General features: G+C 41.3%; 1 protein-coding gene across 1 annotated transcript in view; it reads right to left on the reverse strand.

The window, feature by feature from the left end:
• LOC115022862 (protein unc-13 homolog A-like) overlaps window positions 1–18,143 on the reverse strand; it is a 36,015-nt gene that overhangs the window by 8,982 nt on the left and 8,890 nt on the right. The window contains exons 8-31 of the mRNA XM_029453967.1: window positions 17,996–18,025; window positions 16,362–16,575; window positions 13,223–14,377; window positions 12,974–13,076; window positions 11,608–11,651; window positions 10,463–10,541; window positions 9,880–9,885; window positions 9,705–9,779; window positions 9,374–9,593; window positions 8,417–8,644; window positions 8,068–8,209; window positions 7,673–7,842; window positions 7,384–7,499; window positions 6,020–6,183; window positions 5,687–5,840; window positions 4,567–4,635; window positions 4,246–4,335; window positions 3,791–3,925; window positions 3,509–3,636; window positions 2,998–3,083; window positions 2,718–2,844; window positions 2,532–2,628; window positions 745–888; window positions 550–627 (exon numbers count right to left, since the gene is read on the reverse strand). Of these exons, the coding sequence (XP_029309827.1) occupies window positions 550–627; window positions 745–888; window positions 2,532–2,628; window positions 2,718–2,844; window positions 2,998–3,083; window positions 3,509–3,636; window positions 3,791–3,925; window positions 4,246–4,335; window positions 4,567–4,635; window positions 5,687–5,840; window positions 6,020–6,183; window positions 7,384–7,499; window positions 7,673–7,842; window positions 8,068–8,209; window positions 8,417–8,644; window positions 9,374–9,593; window positions 9,705–9,779; window positions 9,880–9,885; window positions 10,463–10,541; window positions 11,608–11,651; window positions 12,974–13,076; window positions 13,223–14,377; window positions 16,362–16,575; window positions 17,996–18,025 (3,854 nt within the window). The remainder of the gene's footprint in view (window positions 1–549; window positions 628–744; window positions 889–2,531; window positions 2,629–2,717; window positions 2,845–2,997; window positions 3,084–3,508; window positions 3,637–3,790; window positions 3,926–4,245; window positions 4,336–4,566; window positions 4,636–5,686; window positions 5,841–6,019; window positions 6,184–7,383; window positions 7,500–7,672; window positions 7,843–8,067; window positions 8,210–8,416; window positions 8,645–9,373; window positions 9,594–9,704; window positions 9,780–9,879; window positions 9,886–10,462; window positions 10,542–11,607; window positions 11,652–12,973; window positions 13,077–13,222; window positions 14,378–16,361; window positions 16,576–17,995; window positions 18,026–18,143) is intronic.

Genomic DNA, 18,143 nt, shown 5'->3' on the forward strand with positions numbered 1-18,143 from the left:
GGATAAAGCCAGATTCAAATTCTTCATACACTTTACATACTAGAGTAAAAGATTTTACAGAGGGAATTTTGGATATCTCTATTTTTAGGAATGAAATGTTATATAAATCCAGCTATGAATAATATATGAACAAACCCCTCAGTTAAAACCGTGAAATGGAAAGTTTGGAGTATGTATGTGCTACTGAAGAGGAGATTTCTGTCTAAAACTCATGTTAAGGATATGTATTGTAAAATCCAATACATAATGTAAAGACACTACCGGTGAATAAGATCAACAGTTTGAAAATAAATAGATTTCACCATGAAACTTCCCGGTTGATTTCTTACAATAAGACATTGTATTACAAGTTTTTTGAAATGTTACGTTTTATTTATGCAAATGAGGCATTGTCTAATACTAACCATTGGTAAGGTTAGGAGAAAGCTACATACAAAAATAGAGGAAGTGTATTAAAATAAACACCTAAATGTGTATTTTGGAGGATTTCTTTCTTGTCATGGAATCTCAAGGTTCTGTGTATCACCATAAAACATCTTTGACACCTACCACTTTCTCCTTCTTGACATGATTTAGAAAGTCCTTTTCAATGATGTCAGCGTAAGACAGCAGGACATTGCCAATGGTCTAAGAGATAGAAACACAATAATGGAATGAGTTCACACACAGTGAGAAATATATAGCATTAGGAACAAACTTCTCAGGTAAATACATTTTGTGAGAGCGTTAGCAGGTGAAAGTCACCTTGGCGAATCTCTTCATGTAGTTGCCCACGATCTGAGGGTCGGGACACTCCAGTTTGCGGATGATTTCAAAGCTCTGATTGAGCTGAGAGAACACGTCCACCACTGAGCAGGAGAACAAAGCGTGCTCTGATGTGACCTGGAACTGCAGAACGAGAAGAAAGGGGGGAAAGTGTGAGAAGCTGTGGTGCTGATGCTGCAGCACACAGTGATCTGAGCACGACTAAAACTGAAAGTAAGGAGGTTGGATTCCCCCGAGGGCCACTCATGGGAGAGGTTCAGACAAGGAAACTAACCGCTTTTCGGCTGTACGTTACTGCGATCAAAAGATTTGTGAGGTGATTCCTCTGAAAGCGTTGAGAGCAAAGGAGGCGATCACAGGGTTATGATGAGGAGCAGGGCCCTCATTAACAGCCCGGCCATTAGTGAATACTGTTATGGTTTGTGACTGGGCCTGGGGACCGCTGTTTTCGCTGACACAGGAATGTAGAAGCTGCGTCTGGCGACAGTAATTGGACCCGAAGGAGTCTTGACATATGAGCTGCGAGAATCTTCAGCTGTTTACATCGACCTTCTTGCTGTGTGGATATGTAGGCGCGAGTGAGACTGAGTGTGTAGCATCTGCATTTCTCCGCAGTAACGTGTTTTTTTTCATTTGCCTTTGGTATTGAATCATTATTGATTGCCTTGAGGCCTTCAACAAGCTCTTCTCAGCCTTGAATGTGCTGAGTCAGGAGAGACAGTGCAAACTGCTCAAATTTGCATTCGAAATGCATGAATACATTTTTGGGGGGGAAAATGCTGCAGGTAGTTGGTCAGATTTAAGCTTTCATACTGTAATTTATTACTTCCTCAGCAGAATTTGATTGTTGAAATTTAGTCAAACTTAAGTCTCGCATGATCGCCTGTTTCTTTTCTTTTGTTCAAAAACTATTCTCTCTACATTCTTTGGGTGGACGGCAGTAGCTCAGTCCGTGGGGACTTCGCTTGAGAACTGAATCGCTAACATTTCTCAAGCTGCATGTCAATGGGTCCTCCGTGGGTGGGTCTATTTTGGGCCTGTGTGTGCGTGCATAACATAACATGGCGTGAAAAAGAAAATCTAATTTCCCCTCGGGGATTAATAGAGTAATTCTCCTTCTTCTGTAGAAAGCTGACAATGTTTGTTCAAGGATTAGTTAAGACATTTGGGGAAATATGCTCGTTAGATAAGTAAGATCAATATCTGTCCTGTGTCATGTGCTGTAAATATGAAGCGACTGCCAGCAGTCTGTTAGCTTAGCACAAAGACTGAAAACAGACTCCAGGAAGTTTCTTGGTACCACCCGTTAAACCAGTAAAACCAGTGTTGCTTTTATACTGTTTTTGTACGACTTCAACAAACAAGAACAAACATGTTAATAGTAGGAAGACTGTGTTTCCTTGGACAGCGAGGCTAGCTGTTCAGACTTTATGCAAAGCTAAATTAGCCAGCTGCTGATGCTAGCTTCATACTGTACAGAAATGTGAGTGGTACCAATCTTTTAATACAGGTTTTAGCCAGAAAGTATATAAATGTATTTCCCGAAATTTTAAAGTAAGTCAGTCAGAAAGTTTTGGGCAGGAAAACTTAAGCCGGGCATTTTAAAATAAAGACTTTAAAAGCTAGGAGTCGTTGGGTGTAGTCTCGTATCTAGAGGTTGTGTTTTATAGCACTTGCAGAAATGCTAGCAACAGACGTGGTTTCTTTTAAGTCACCCATTAGTATGCTAGTAGGCTAGAATTTTACATATGAAGGACGCAGATTACCCCATCTTTTTTGTCCCTCTCCAAGGCTCCATGCAGAAAGTCTCTTGACACTTCCTCATTCTCGTCCAACCACATGACGACAAATGGTTCAAACCAGCTGCAGAACAAGGAAGGAGTAGAGACAGCATTAGTCTCTGATCCACAGCGGTAAATAAAAGATGTGGATGCTGTTTATGAGACACTTACGCTGGATATTCAGGTACATGCTTCTGGAAAGTGTGCAGCTCCTTGCAGTACTCATTGTAGAGCCACTTCACCTTGAAGTGCAAGTTCATATAATCTGCGCTTTTACACAGGCGGTTCTTCTCATGCTCTGAATGTCAAAGAGAAACAAAGAATGAGGAAAGTCCCACTTCACCACTCTTTCTCTATACATAGTTTATACATACAAACACACTCCCGCAACAATCTAATGACTCCAGGCCTGTGACCTCCCCCCATCCCAACAACACACACAAACACCTACCCTCCATGGCGTATCTCATATCTTGTGCAAACATATTCCACATGACCTCGGCGCTGATCTTGCCCACGTTCAGTTCCTGGGGAAACCTATAAGAGGCAGTACTCATGTTTAAATCCAGGTCTGTATCCAGTAATGGTACTCTATTATTTAACAAGATAAGCCAGCTTCAGTGTTTCCTCTGTATATTTCTGAGCATTTTCTGCATTAACAAGACACTTTTATCCTCAACAACATACAACATACAAAGCATTTTAATACATATTGTTGTTGTTATTGAACAGTTAGATGCTTTTGTTTACTTTCTTTTGTAGGACACACCTTTGGCTTCAAAACAAACAAAGTTTGTCTTGTTTTCTCTTAATAATCTGAAACTCTCCTCCTGATATTCTATTGCTTTGCTCCAATACAGCTACTCACAAAGCATTTGTCTTTTTCTAAACTGACCTTGAAAAGTACCAACCCTGCATGCAAAGTTTGAGGAATTAGGTCGATGTTATGAGCAGAGACTCACTGATTAAGGCAATGAGTGTAGGAGTTTTTGTCCTCCTCTATGATGGAGACGATGAGGGTGATGAGTTTGGACCAGAAGTCCAGATTTTTGGTGCTGGGACCCTGCTCATCTGGAGGGACTGCCTTCGACTGGAGACAGAAAGATGTTATGGATTTATGTAGTAACAGCTGCATCCATCAAGAATGTCTTTGCAGTGAGAACACAGTAGCTGCACTAAAGAGAAGGAATACTGCAATGGCATCACGCGCAAATAAAGTATTTTAGCTTCACACACAGACTTACAGGGTCTGTCTGATATTCCCTGTTGTAAAGGTCGTGGCAGTTGTTGAAGATGTACTCGTAGGTGGAGTTGAGACAGGCTTTCACGCAGTCCTTTACCACCTGGCTCGCTCTGGGGGGACTCTGCAACTCCTGGACCTGAACACAAATGTTACACAACATATGGTTGAATCCAATTCACCTCAAAGAGCACACACGCACACACACGCACACACACACACACACACACACACACACACACACACACACACACACACACACACACACACACACACACACACACACACACACCTTCAGTTTGAATAGGGTAATGTTAAGCTGATTCTCAGTTCACGCCTCAGGTTACTTTTAGAAAGTACTGGAAGATATGTACGATGTTTGTTTTTGGAGTTAAGTTCTAATATGAAATAAAAATAAAAGTAAAGAAAAGAAAAGATCCATCTTTCAGTCGTCCTTACCTTCATCCTGAAGAATGTGATGCTCGTCAAGAGATCAACTGTAGACTTGAGGTCTTGTAGTCTTTCAGGACTGCTGGCAGGGAAGTTATTCTGAACGCACAACGTTATAAAGAGACGATTAGAAGTTTAAAAGTGTTCTCTTTCTTCAGGTAGTAAGATAAAGGAAATAAATAGTAGCAGTGACCATATCAAGACATACTTTTCATCTCAAAACAAAGAATAGACATTCCCACACAGAAATAGCACAAACAGATTGTGGCAGTAAGACACTTAGAATCAAAGTGTTTTGCATTTGTTATGACAGAGAGAAGCAGTCAGTACCCGGTACATGGACAGGTCGATCCTGAGGGAGTTGTGCAGCTGATCCAGCAGTTTGACAAAGCGCTCCTTCTATTCAGGAAAAGACACAAAAACAGAACACACCACTAAGAAAGACACCTCAGCTGAAAGATTATTTGTTATTAACTGACTACACAAACCCGAGGCCCAAACTGACGAGGCTCAGCTGATTGGACGCTTGGAGAAGAAGGCAGGGCCACATTAAACTGACTTTCATCTACAGCCCAAAGGGACCAAGAGTTCGTCATTTATTTCTTTCTTCTCTTTTTCTTTAAGTTACAAAACATTCATCAGGAAATTGTTTTATTTTGTCTGCCGTGCACAGATCTTTTTCAAACATTAAAGGACTTTTGGGAGAAGTAAAGTGTGCACACAAGAGCAATGAAAAATATGTCAGGGGGAGACTTGAGAGAAAAGAGAATAAAAATCAATGAGTTTTCCTAGATTAAAATAACATCTACAGGGTAATTAATTCAATGCCTCCACAAAATCTGACCATGAGGGCCTTACATATTAGACCCACTTAGTCCTGAGTTTAATGAACACTTTATTTTGAAGACGAAGATATATTTTCTATAACATAAATGTAATTTACTGTAACTATAAACTCCTGTTTTGTGGGGGGGGGGGGCTTTTTTACAAACCAAACATGTATTCATCAGGATGCCTTGCCTGAAAATGAAGATAATTTCCTCAAGATAATGTGGAAAGTGTTCAGTGTTAAGTATGCTTTTTAGTGCTTTATGAAACACTGCCAAGAAAGGTCTTATCTCTCGACACTCCCAAAATATGCCCCAGGGATTGGCTTCCCGAAATCCACACTGTCTCCAGCATTTGGCATCCCCTCCAGCAAAAGTGCTTTCTGCTTCGGTGTAATAAATAAACGAATAAAACACTTCCACCCAAACTCCCACCACACATGAGAGTCTGTGCATGTCCACTGGAGGTTACACACTCCAGTGGACATGCAGTCCTCATTTAATTTAGAAATATTATCTTCTCTTTCTGAGCTAGTAAGTAAAAGCAATATTCTGAAGTAAAGCATTCTTTCAGTTAGAATATAAGGTCTTAATAAAGTCACATTAATGACGAAGGGACTCACGCCAAAGTTTGATGCGGCAAATCTGTCCGAGGCAGAAACATTGTTGGAGGACTGGGTGGTGTGGGCGTAGTAAGCGTTGATGTTGGCAAGCAAGGTGCTCATCACTGCTGGCACTCCTGGGCACATGTACTTAGATGACAAGCAGGCGAAGTGGCTGTGGGGTGGAAGTGGCAAAAAGAACATTTAGTGCATTTACTTGCTCCTGATACTATAGGTACGAATTATCTAACTGTATAAAAATAAGTAGAATAAAAACAATGCTTCTAACTCAGATTTGATCTTTCTTATTTAATGTTAAAAGTAAACATTCAGAGTAACGGTTGAGGGACTGACGTCATGGCCTGGTAGATGGACTCTACTCCGTATCTCATGGCAAACTCGTCCACTATCTCCTGAGCCGTCTCCTCAAAATACACCTTCCAGGCATCGTCCCCTTTGGCATCAGGGATCTTTACTACGCCACCATTCTGCTCCTCAGTGGTGTACTGGAACAGATGCTGAACAGAGACAAAGTTCAAAAATGCATATTGTAAAAAAAGAAAATACATCTGTATTGTATGAACTGTCTGTTTTTAATGGTGTTGGGATTGCTGATCGGTGTGCTCCTTAGTAGGACTGTAGTATTGATCTTCTTTTGTTTGCTTGGTATTGTTTCTTTTATTTTTACGCAGTTTTTACAAAGTGTAAGGTTTTGATTTACTTCAACTATTATCTCTGTAACCTGCGCATCACTAGTGGCCCAGGGACTACAGATGAAGATGATCTTTTAGCTATATGTGGTACAGGATATGTCATTTTCATTGTCCTTGATAAATAAACAATACATAAATAATTAATATACATAAATACAAGAAGGCGAGGCCATACAGATCAATTTAAGAGGCCCCAGATCTACTGTAAGTATTAATGCTTGGATAGCCAGAAGACTAAATGTACATCATCTGAGAGACCTTGAGGTAACACAAAGCAACATATTCTAGTATTTGACTGTGCAAAGCTCTATACGTGATAGAAGGACTTTTAAATGATCTGTTGAGCTGTTCTAAAATGCACATCCAGCTGGTGTTAGGAGACAAGCAGGGCTGAAAGATACATTTGGTTCAATGTTTCAACAGTTTGAGAAGCTGATTGAATTATGAAAGCTTGAGAAATGTAAAACAACACAACACACATGCACTACTTTTGTTCTGTGATACAGCACACAGTTCAAAACACAAAACACAGCTAAAAACATGACTTAATCCAGCTTCATTTTGACATTAAAGTTAATTGTTTGAACACAGCTGGTTGCCCGAGCTGTTTCACAGTTATCCCCTTCTTACAGTCCTGCAGTGTAACAGGATTACATGTGAAACTGTGAAATAGTCTATAGGGCTTCATTAGAGTCTCATGTAACACTGTCCTATATCCAGAAAGTCCATATCCCCTTATATTGGTGAAAATGGTTCAATAATTTCCAGATAATTACTAATGAAGCCAACTGTTAAACCGTTACGACAAACCTAATGTTGGCAATTTTATGTTTTATTAAAAAAAGGCACATTTCACAGAAACAGGCAGAAACAGAGAATTCACATTGTGTTAATGTGAAACTGGGAATTAAATTGACAGCAACTAATTAACTCTAAAGTTTGCTCTTGCATAATTAATGTCTTATTTCAAGTGCAAATAATCACAATAACTTTTGGAAGACTGACCTCGTGTAGACAGGTGTACTGGACGTGGTAAGGAGCAACCGTCTCCTCTCCTTTGATCTCTACACTTATGTGCATCCGGATGGCTCCTGACACAGCAGATTTATCAGTTCGCTTGTCTGTCAAATGAAAGTAAGATATACACGCTTCCTTAGCTGGCGGAAATCTGTTCTATCTACAAGAGACAAGCACTTCAATTATCTGTTCATGTTCTGTTATCTCTGCGTGACTTGCTGCTCCTCTCATCCGTCCTGAATTCTCCATCGACTTTTCTCTTATCTCGAAAACTCACCCAAGTTGTACCAAACGTCCATCTCCCCGCTCAGAGTCCGGACTTCGATGATGGTTTGGCCCAGGAAGTCATCGCTCTCACGTTTGAACCTCTGTTTCACGCGCGACTTGATGTCGTCATCCTCGTCCCACACGCGAACCTTGATGCGGTCAGACGAGTTGTGGCATTCACTGGATGAGGCAGAAATTGTTGACAAAACAGAGGAAGTCAACAACTGTGATGCAGAGGAACATATCGTAACGGTGGAGCAAACGAGGGGAAATACAATCTTTTCTAAGTACGGCAAAGTGCTCCGGTGATTCAAGAAAGAAAGAAATGTTCCGAATGAATGACCCTAAAGTTCAGCACTACACCATCCATCACAGGGACTATTTGAAATGTTCCGCTGTACTCACAAGTGGAAGTTTTCTTCCCAGACAGGGTTGAGGTTTCCATAGATGGTCTTGGTTCTCTTCTTGGTCTTCCCAACTTGAACAGTTACATAAGGGTCACTGGAGCCTGTTTTGTCTTTAGCCTGCAGGCCCTGAGCACATACCACTGAGGAATAGACAAGAGACATCAAACATTAAAAAACATATACAGCCGTCTGACTAATACCTGCCTGTTATTAGAGCATCTTTCAAATCAATAATAACAACAAAACAACAACAACAACACTATTTCCAGGCATGATATCTATATCACAAGCAGCATGTCCAAAATAACATGTATGTGTATATGTAACATATGACACCCTTAACTCACCAGTGATGCTGATCTTTGCTGACCATTTGGACGTCCCATCAAGCACGCTCTGCTTGATTTGTTTCATCTGCGTGCCGTGTGTTGTTTTGTCGAGGGCGAACACTTCCAGGATAAGCTCAAAGATTTCTGGTTTGTTCCTCTCTCTGATCTTCATGCGGTCCTTCAGGACCATGATGATGTTCTGGGTTCGGTCCTCCGCCCCGTGCTTTGAGCTCTTTTCTGCAGCTCCTGATGAGACAGATGAAAGCAGAGAGGCATGTAGGAAGAAAAATTTATAGTGTAAAATATATTCAAGGCAATATGGCCCATAGGCGAGCAGCTTATCATCTGTTTCGCTGTAAACCAGCTCTTTAAAGCTGAGTGCCAAGTTAAGATAGCATCAGATCAATTTCTGTCTTTGACATTTCTTGGCCAGGGATCAAACCCCAAACCTTCCAATACTATGGTGGAAACTTTATCCACTTAACCACTGATCTGGTCAGGAAAAAGCAGAAGGTGGGAGAGTAAAAGACCAACAGATGTTGATGGCACCCAGATCTTAAGAGACTCTTTGGAGACAGCAGAGTGATGAATTATGCATTGCATAGATTGACTCCAAAATCAGTATGAGAATTAGATAAGTCACCCCTTGTGGAGCTTGAATTACACAAAGAAATATGGATGCAAAGGCTATGGGTAGAAGAGAGAGAGGAGAGGTAGGGGTATGACAGCACATTACTCAGGAGACAAATTGGAAAGGAAGAGGGAGGAGAATGTGAGAGGGGATAGAGGACAAGAATAATGGGATGTCAATTGGGCAGAAGGATACAGAGGAGGAGCTAAAATAGGTTTTGGGTTTGTGTGCACAGCTGGGTATACCGAAGTAAACAATTTTTTTAAAAGTCTGTTTTTGTGCATGTTTGCAGAAATGTGTGTGTGCAGAAATGTGTGTGTGTGCGCGGACGCTGCGATCCTTACTCTGCAGACAGTCAGCATTGAGCAGATCCTGGCACTTATCGTGGCATTTGACGCCGCACTCAGAGCAGCGCATGCCTTGTCGGGCGATTCCCCAAAGCAGCCCCTCGCATTCGTAGCAGTAGGTGGGGGTGGTGGCTGTCCACACCTCAAAGTTGTGTGGAGTAGTGGAGGAGATGGGGTAGATCAGAGCCTGCAGGGTCTTTTTATAAACATGACTTTTCTGCAAAGGGCAAGGAGGAGAGAAATGTGAGTTTGATAACCAGCAGTGATTAAAGGTTGGAACATCCTGAACAGAATTATGATGAAGAATAAGTGCGATGAGGAAACCCACCAGCTCTTCATTGCCGAGAGTGGTGGAAGCCATGGCGGAGGTGATTCCAGCCTTACGAGAGCTCTGCACGAGAGACTGGGAACAAGAGGGCATACGGAAATGTTTGAATGCACTGTCGACTTCAGATTTATATTTGATTTAGTAATTTATATATTTGGTCATAACAAGCACTTACCATTAGCTGATGAATCCATATAGTGATGAAAGGAGGAGAGACAAAATTGTAAAATAAACAATATATTTTAGAAATTTTAAACAACAAGCTGTTCAAATATTCATGATGCATTGTGTGTGTGTGTGAGTGTGTGTGTGTGTGTGTGTGTGTGTGTGTGTGTGTGTGTGTGTGTGTGTGTGTGTGTGTGTGTGTATAAGTGGGCCACAATGTATCTGACAGGTCTGCCCTAACCTCAATAGAACAGTGTAACTACATTGATTAATTGCTGTAATTACATTAACACCACAGATATGCGAGCATTTCATTTATCAACAAATCAAGCATTTGTGAAAGAGAAATCAACATGAGTAGCCTTTATGAGTATATTCACTTTGGATCATAGAAAAAAGGGAGTGCTGGGAGGAAGAGAAGAAGTGAAAGTTCAGATGTTTCTAGATTTTAAAAAACTAACTATAAACAATAAAGCATAAGAGGCAGGAAGAGAGATTCAGTGAAACCAATAATGTCTGTAAAATGACTGCAGGGCATCCCGCACTTCTGATGTTTATTATTGCTTGTTTGTGTATCTATGTTTGTTTCTCACCAGATCTCTGACAAGAGGAATGGCTTTCCTCTTGCGAAGGTCAGGCATGCTGTCAATACTGTAGAGCGCACCTCCCATTCTGAATAAGAAAATAATGAACCAATCATGTAAATATGTTCAGCAATATTTACAGTAGTTAAAACAATTCTAATGTCTTACCATGAAATGTTTTGTTAATATGGGGCAGCTGTAATTCCCTCTATCATTGTTTCTAATGCTACTTCAGTTAAGGACTTTACTGGAGAGTTTAATTATGCAGATTGCCTCGTCTCAAATAGTGGGAATGACACAGACACACACTCCTGGTTATAACTGCTGGGTTTCTATTTGGCCAGCTTGGCACTTCTTCAGTATGCAGCCTCAGTTCCACTCTGAGGTCTGCCTCATCTACAAATGACCTGCCAGCTAAGTCAGGGCAGCCCACAGCCGTTCAATACTCACTGGCCAAATGCCATGAGCAGAAAGGGCCTGTGGATCAGAATAAAATAGAACGGAGGATTCCCGGACTAAAGAAGGGCATTTTTAATATAATGTGGCGGTTGGTGGCAGGTTTTCACAATGATCTGAGGATCATTTTAATTTAATAATGTAAATCCTTTCGGGAAGAGGATGAGAAAACCCTAAAATACATTTTTAACTGAAAAGAAGCTCTTAAACTAGAAAATATGTTGGGTATTAATTTACTAGGAAAGATAACATGTCATGACGGCCATGAAGCGGGAGACAAAGGACATGGAAACAGTCAAATACATCAAAACTAAATTCATGGCTATCAACAATAGAACTCATTTTGGACATGGTAAATGTAAGCTTTATAATCACAGATAACATACAACAGTTAAATAAGATTTACCCCGAAAATAAATTATATATTCATTCAATCAAGCCCAAGATTGTCAATAAACAGATACTCCTCCGCCATCCAAATCCCAATACGCCCTCTCATACACTACCCATACACCCCCCGTTTGTTTGTTCTAGTTTGTCTGAGTTATGCGTCTTATATTATTATTTATTCATTTAACATTGCAATAATACATATTCATTTTTGGAATTTTTGCAATAGCGTGACTAATATACTATGTGATTTATATTGTGTTCTACGTAAGAGGAAACTACTTGAGGAACTGACAGCAGACACTCACCCTCCTTTACCAAACCACAGCGAGCTGGAGGTCTCTCCTCGAGCCTGAGAGACAAAGAAGGAATGTCAGAAGAAGAAACGAGCAACATTAAGTTAATACCTGGAGCCTTTTCTAACATTCATATACTGTATGAATGAAGCTGCATCACTAGAGTTGATATCTGATTATGAAACAGCTTTATCGGACTCTTCACATCTAAAATACCATCTCATGTGTGTGTCATTGCATTGGTGTGTCAAAATTGGGCTGGGTTAGTAAAAACTCTTACATAGAGCTGTTGTTTAAGAATCTCTGAGATGCCTCACACAATGTGTACCACTGGGAGATAAAGCTTAAGAAATCTGCCAAGACATGTCATCCATAGGCAAGCATAATTGGGAACTAAAAAGAAACCAGTTATTAAATGAATGTCCCCCTTATTCATGTCATTAGAGATTACATAAACTGTTTTTTTGTAACTATGCAAAAAATGCTTTGCCTATATTTTGTAGTCAAATATGTCTTTGGAGAATCTGACGCAGCTCTTACAAGAAACAACAGAACAATATCTAATTGCTGTGAAGATGAGTGAGCATAGTGAAGGTGCATGTTTATACACAGTGAGGAGTTCAACAAGACGTCTGTCGCACGCATTTCCTTCTTTCTCTCAAGCATCCAATAAGGTTGTACCTACCTGTCAGCATGCTCCAATGATGGCCGAGCAAAGTGCATGCGAGTGTCACTATGGCAATGACATGAAACTGGAAAGAAAACAAAGTGGGTTCGGCACAAACAAACGAAAAAAAAAGACAAACGAAAGGAAGCCAAATGTACGAAAACGCAACGTGACACACATCAACATAAACATCGAAGCAAGTGATTAATTCTCTGCACAACTGAATTCAAAAGTAATGAATAGCAACAGAATATGTGAATAAAATATGCAAGTGAAAACTGATCAAGCAAAACTAGATGTATACAATTAAATCAAGCTGTTTTGTTAAGGAGGGTGGAGGGTGTGGTGTTGTACCCAAAATAAAATGTAAAGTTTGCTGTCAGTGAAGCCATCTGTGTGTTTATTTTAAGAAAACCAAAAGGTAGCAAATCATAGAATATGAAGCGCGGTAAGTCTGCTTTGGTGTCTAGCAAAGAACACTGTCAAAGTAGAACTCAAGAACTTACTGTATGCACCCAGTCACATAAATAATGCACTGCACATTCATATTTCAAAGACTTGGTACTCTTTTGGACTCTCTTGAACTCTGGAGTATCTTTTAGATTACAGGGTGGAGCTGTATCAGGCCTGCAGCTCTGGGATTCAGACTGGACTGTTGTGGTGGATTGGACTGGGATTGGTGTGAGGGGGGGCTTCAAACAGTGATCTTACCTCCCGAAGCTGTTGTAAGACTTTGTTATAGAGTCTTAGCCAGTTCTCTTTGGCTCTGACTGCTGGATCCACCGGCTCTTTGGGCTCCTCTATGACTGGAGGACTAAAACAAAAAACAGTTTTTGATTTTTAGCAAAAATTTCTTCAGCTGATACATTTCCACGATTGATCGTAAACGTGTTGTTTCTCTTAAAGTCAATTTTTGTTGTGTAATTCAATGATCTGATTCTTTTTAACCTTCACTCCTACCTCTCAGGCGGCGTCTCTTCTTCCTCTACTGGCGTCGGCGTCCTGCTCAGTTCAAAATGCTCTTCTTTCTCCTCCATGGGCAGCATCTCCTCTGGCTGAGCAGGGGGCGTCCTGGCCTCTTTTTCCAACATAATTTCTTCTTCTAGCCATGGCTCTTCCTCCAGCTGGAGAGCCTGGTTCTCAGGGGCGACTGACTCTGTGGTGGCAGGACCGTTGAGATGGGATGGAGGTTGCCCAGCGGACAGGGTCTGTTGGGAGGAAGGGCCCGTGGTACTCGAGGGGGGCTGGGAGGCCGAGTTAGCCATGGTGGCTGGGTGGGATGAAGGTGCAACGCTGGCAGACTGGTGTTGTTGAGATGCGGCTGAGGCTGGAGGGTGAGCCTGGGCTGGAGGGTGAGACTGGACTGCAGGGTGAGACTGGACTGGAGGGTGAGACTGGGAAGGCTGCGCGGTCGGAACAGAAGACAGGAAAGTAGAGGCCAAGCCTGTGACTGCAGCTGTTAGAGGGTTGGCCATGGAGAAGAAGGAAGTGGCAGACGGGGCAGGCTGCGGTTGTGGCTGTGGCTGTGTTTGGAGCTGTTTAGGTGGTTGTGCTGGTTGTGCTGGTTGACCAGAGGGGGGCTGTGCTGATGGGGCCATGCCAGGAGGATGAGACTGGCTGGATGTTTGATTGGGGGGTTGAGTAGGGGGCTGCTGTTGGTGTAAGGACGGCTGTTTCTCCAGAGGAGGTCTGGAGCTGGGGACATCGAGAGTTGCGGGGGCTGTTGACGTTGGGGTAGGGGTAAATGGAGGCTCCATGTCTTCACTGAGGGTCCCATCCAGGTTGTACAAATCCTCGTCCTCATACATCATCTCCTCATCTGCATAGAGGCCCTCCTCCTCTCCCTCATACAGTCCTCCGTCATCCTCCTCGTACAGAGCCGCCTCCTCTCCTCCGTCTTTGCTGTAGCCGCCTTCATCGCTGTACGCCCCCTGAGTCTCGTCGGGGTCCCAGTCTGGAGAACCTTTACTGCAGCTTACCGAGGAGTGGCAGGAGTGGTAAGAGTCGTTCTCGTCGTAAGGGTCCCTCTCTCCATACTCAACGCCATAGTCCTCCTCGCTCAGCTGACTGCTGCACCGACTGAGCTCTGCAGACGATGCATAGCTCCCCGAGGGACTGAAGGGAGGACAGAACACAGAAAGAGTTCAGACACAACACCACAACAGGCCCAGGAGAGACTGATTATTAAAGCACTTAAGAGGTATACAGTGTTATAATGAACATAGAGACACTTTAATTTAGTTTATTATTACGTATACATGTGTATACATGTACACATAGAAAATAAATGGTCCCTTGATGAACAATAATCCTCAAAATGCTTCCAGAGCAACTTATTAGAGCTCTCATTGGCCTGTACACTTTGTACTCTATTGGACAGCCTTACTAAAAAATCTTTTCTACATGTCTTGTTGTGGACAGGAATAATGCTGATGGTTAATCGATGAAAAGTACCGGGGATACAAGAGTACCAGACAAGCAGCAAGAAATAGAGCAGAGCAGAAAGAGAGGTCTACAGAAAGCTGACAAAAGAAAAAGAACAAGCATCCAGAAATGCAACAAACAGGGAAAAAGTATTTATACTCCTTGATGAATGGTGCTATTAAAAACAGAATAGAGGCACAGGGAGGAAGGAGGGTGGATAAGGGGGAGAGGGAGATAGTGAAGACAGGAAGGGAGTGGTGAGCAGAGAGACAAATAGAAGGAGAGAGCGCAGGGAGTGTAGAAAGCTGAGAGGAAAGAGATGAAGAAGAATGGGCGGGGGTGTGGGGAGGCTGCCCTGTCCAATACACTCAAACAAGCAGCTAATCTTATGTGCAGTATTGACCATTAGATTGCCAGTTGAATAATACATAAAGCAAGAGGGGAAGGGATGCACAGTTTCATGCCAAGTCTATGAGAAATATGTCAATATAAGCTGAGAAATGAAACAGTATTGTAAACAACTCTGAAGGAGAAGTAGCGCGTGGTCTGTATAACCCAATGAAGGACAAACACACACACACTGAATTTCATTGACTATGCTCATTCACTAAAAGGCATTTTCCACAGAAGACATGTCACATTGGGAAAAGCACAGGTGTAAATACAAAAATAAATGATGTCTGAATTCCATTTAGCTGCTTCAGTTTCAGGGTCCTGCTGTTGTGCATGTTGGCTCACTGTCACACTGCACCGGCTTACTGCGAGACTTGAATATGACGGAGCCATTGTAAATGATATTATTCATATGTGCTTTTCCTACCACAACAAGTCAAAATTATTACTAAGCCAAACCTCACCATGAATACAAACACAATTTTTCTCAAAGTATTTACTTTGCCTAAAATTGAAACTAGCCATCATCACTATTACATTTAGTGCTATAGCAATTAGCTAAACAATTCAAACATTAACATGAATTAATTATTTATTAACGGCAACAATGGACCATAATGGAAATAGGTCCTGTGACTTTCTTATGGTATCCTTGATATCCTTTTAATTGTGCATGTAAATTGGTCCTTTTAAAATGAATTGTCAAAACAACATAAAACAAAAGCTTTGGTAATACAGTGATCATTTAAAGCTTAAAAAATAGCCTAACAGTAGCACAAGTAGAGAAGGGTCATAAAGTCACCCAACTGACAAGTAATATCAGTTACATAGTAATATCCATCTAAAATTGTCATTAGCCACCATAAGATACGGATCATACAAGACCAAGTGAGGCTGCAGCTGCAAAACCTCTGAGAGTTTTAAAATGTGGTTTTTGTTCATTCAAATGCTTATGAATGTAAGTTTTTGTCTGTTAAAGGAAGATTGTGTTATCTCTTCTTTTATATGTTACATAGTTTCGTTTCAAGCAATTTATTAAGCAAAAATGGCAAACATTCACTACTCACAGCTCAAATGCGAGAATTTGCTGCGTTTTTCTGTTTTAAATCATTGTGAGGTGAACAAGAGTTGGACTGTTGGTCGGACAAAACTAGCAATCTGAAGTCACTTGGTCCACTAATCGTGATCATTTCATAAACCAAACAATTTATATTTAAAAAAAAAAAAGAAATGAAGATAATCATTCACTCCACGTTCTAATTACACTGAAGCATGCACACACCTGACAGTCCTCTGATGTTGGTAATCGAGGTCATGGCTGTTGCCAGAGCTCGGGTACGAGAGGCTTCTGGAGCTGCGGTGCTGTTGGCTGATGGGATACTGGTGGACAGATGCGTTGGGCTGGGATGTGCTGTAGTAGGGAGGGGGGATGCTGTTACTGGTTTCACTGCGATAGTCGCTGTCCCTGTCGTCCACAGCACTATCTGGGTCTTCATCTGCACAGACACACATGGCAAGAGAGAAAATGCATCAGTCTTTTCAATGGTGTTGTCACAGAGTGCTGTAGGAAAGAAAAAAGAAAGAGAAAGAGAAAATAACTTAAATAAGTGATGATCCCAATTGATGACTTGTCATGTGGTATAGAGATAAGAAGCTCTAATCAGCACTTCACTAATCTTTTAGTACTATGGTAATTCCAGATAATATAGAGATGAGACGGCAGCATACTGAACCCGTATCAGACCCTTATAGGTCATTCAGAGTGCATCCATACATGAAGCATGTGATGAACATCATCAGCGGCTTCCTTCTCTTTCTCATCATCATAAATGCACATAACTCCACTCCTGCATATGCTTTATTTTTCTGTGGTGTCCATAGATCAGAGATTAACATCCCAGAGGGAAGTGATGAGAGACTTTAGCAGCGCTGAATCTGTCAAGAGCGAAACCAGCATCAATTAATCATTCATCATTATCCATCATCGTCTCTCGCAATCGGACGAAAGTGGCTACAGCAGCATTTACACCTTCATCGTCATCTGTCTGACACTATCTAAAGTCACCAAACTTTGTTTCTCACTTCAACTGTGTCCCCACATTTCTCTGACTCTCTGTCTCCCTCCCTCTCTCTCCCTCTCCCATTACCCCCTTGCTCTTTCCTTTTTCCTGTGTGGAAAGATCTCTGCAGTTGTGTGGGTGAGTCTGACAGGCACTTATATAAGACCATCTGCTAATCACAGCATGAGAGAAAGAGAGAGAGAGACACATATGCATATATATGTAATGTAAGTATATATATATATATATGTACTATAGGTTTCTATGAGCAGTATAAACAGTGCAGTGTTCATTAGTGTGGCTCTGCACTGCAGAACATTAGATTTAAAATGAAACAATAACTGACGTTAAATGGTCGGTTCAGCCAAATTACTCTGGAGAATCCAGACCTCACTGTTTTTCATCAGAACTACCAAAGAAATAGTCCCTGTGAAAGCTGTTGTTAGTGAGGTCTGTTCATTATCTAGAGTAAGAAGGACGCCACGTTTAATTTTCTAAATGTCTTTTTTTACGCCACAAATGAAATAGAATTTCCTCTCATTGTTTGAGGAGATGGTGTCAGAACTCACAGAGAGGGAAAATCCAAAAAGGTAAGAGAGAAAAACAATGTTTTTGTTTTTGTAATTTGGATGAAGGGTGTTTGAAGGTGAACAGTAGGACTCAAAGCTCATCTATTTCATACATATTCAGTATTTATGAACAGTGAAGCAGGACAACACTGTTCGTCCCATATAAACGTAAACACCCTAAATTGAATCTGAAAGTCAGCACTTTACCCTTAAACTTACTGTCTGTACATTCTCCAGATACCTATGGACTGCACTGTATGTACAGTATGTATTGTATGTACACTTACTTTGTTGGTCTCCCCAAAGACTCCAGTTACCTACAATAAAACAGGAGGATTTTTAGTATTGATTATGAATTGCACTGGTGTCCAAACATAAACATGAATTCACACAATTACGCTTCAACGTTCCCAGATGGAGCTGGTGAATGTAAAG

Source organism: Cottoperca gobio, chromosome 17, assembly GCF_900634415.1.
Source record: "Cottoperca gobio chromosome 17, fCotGob3.1, whole genome shotgun sequence".
Taxonomy (NCBI): Eukaryota; Metazoa; Chordata; class Actinopteri; order Perciformes; family Bovichtidae; genus Cottoperca; species Cottoperca gobio.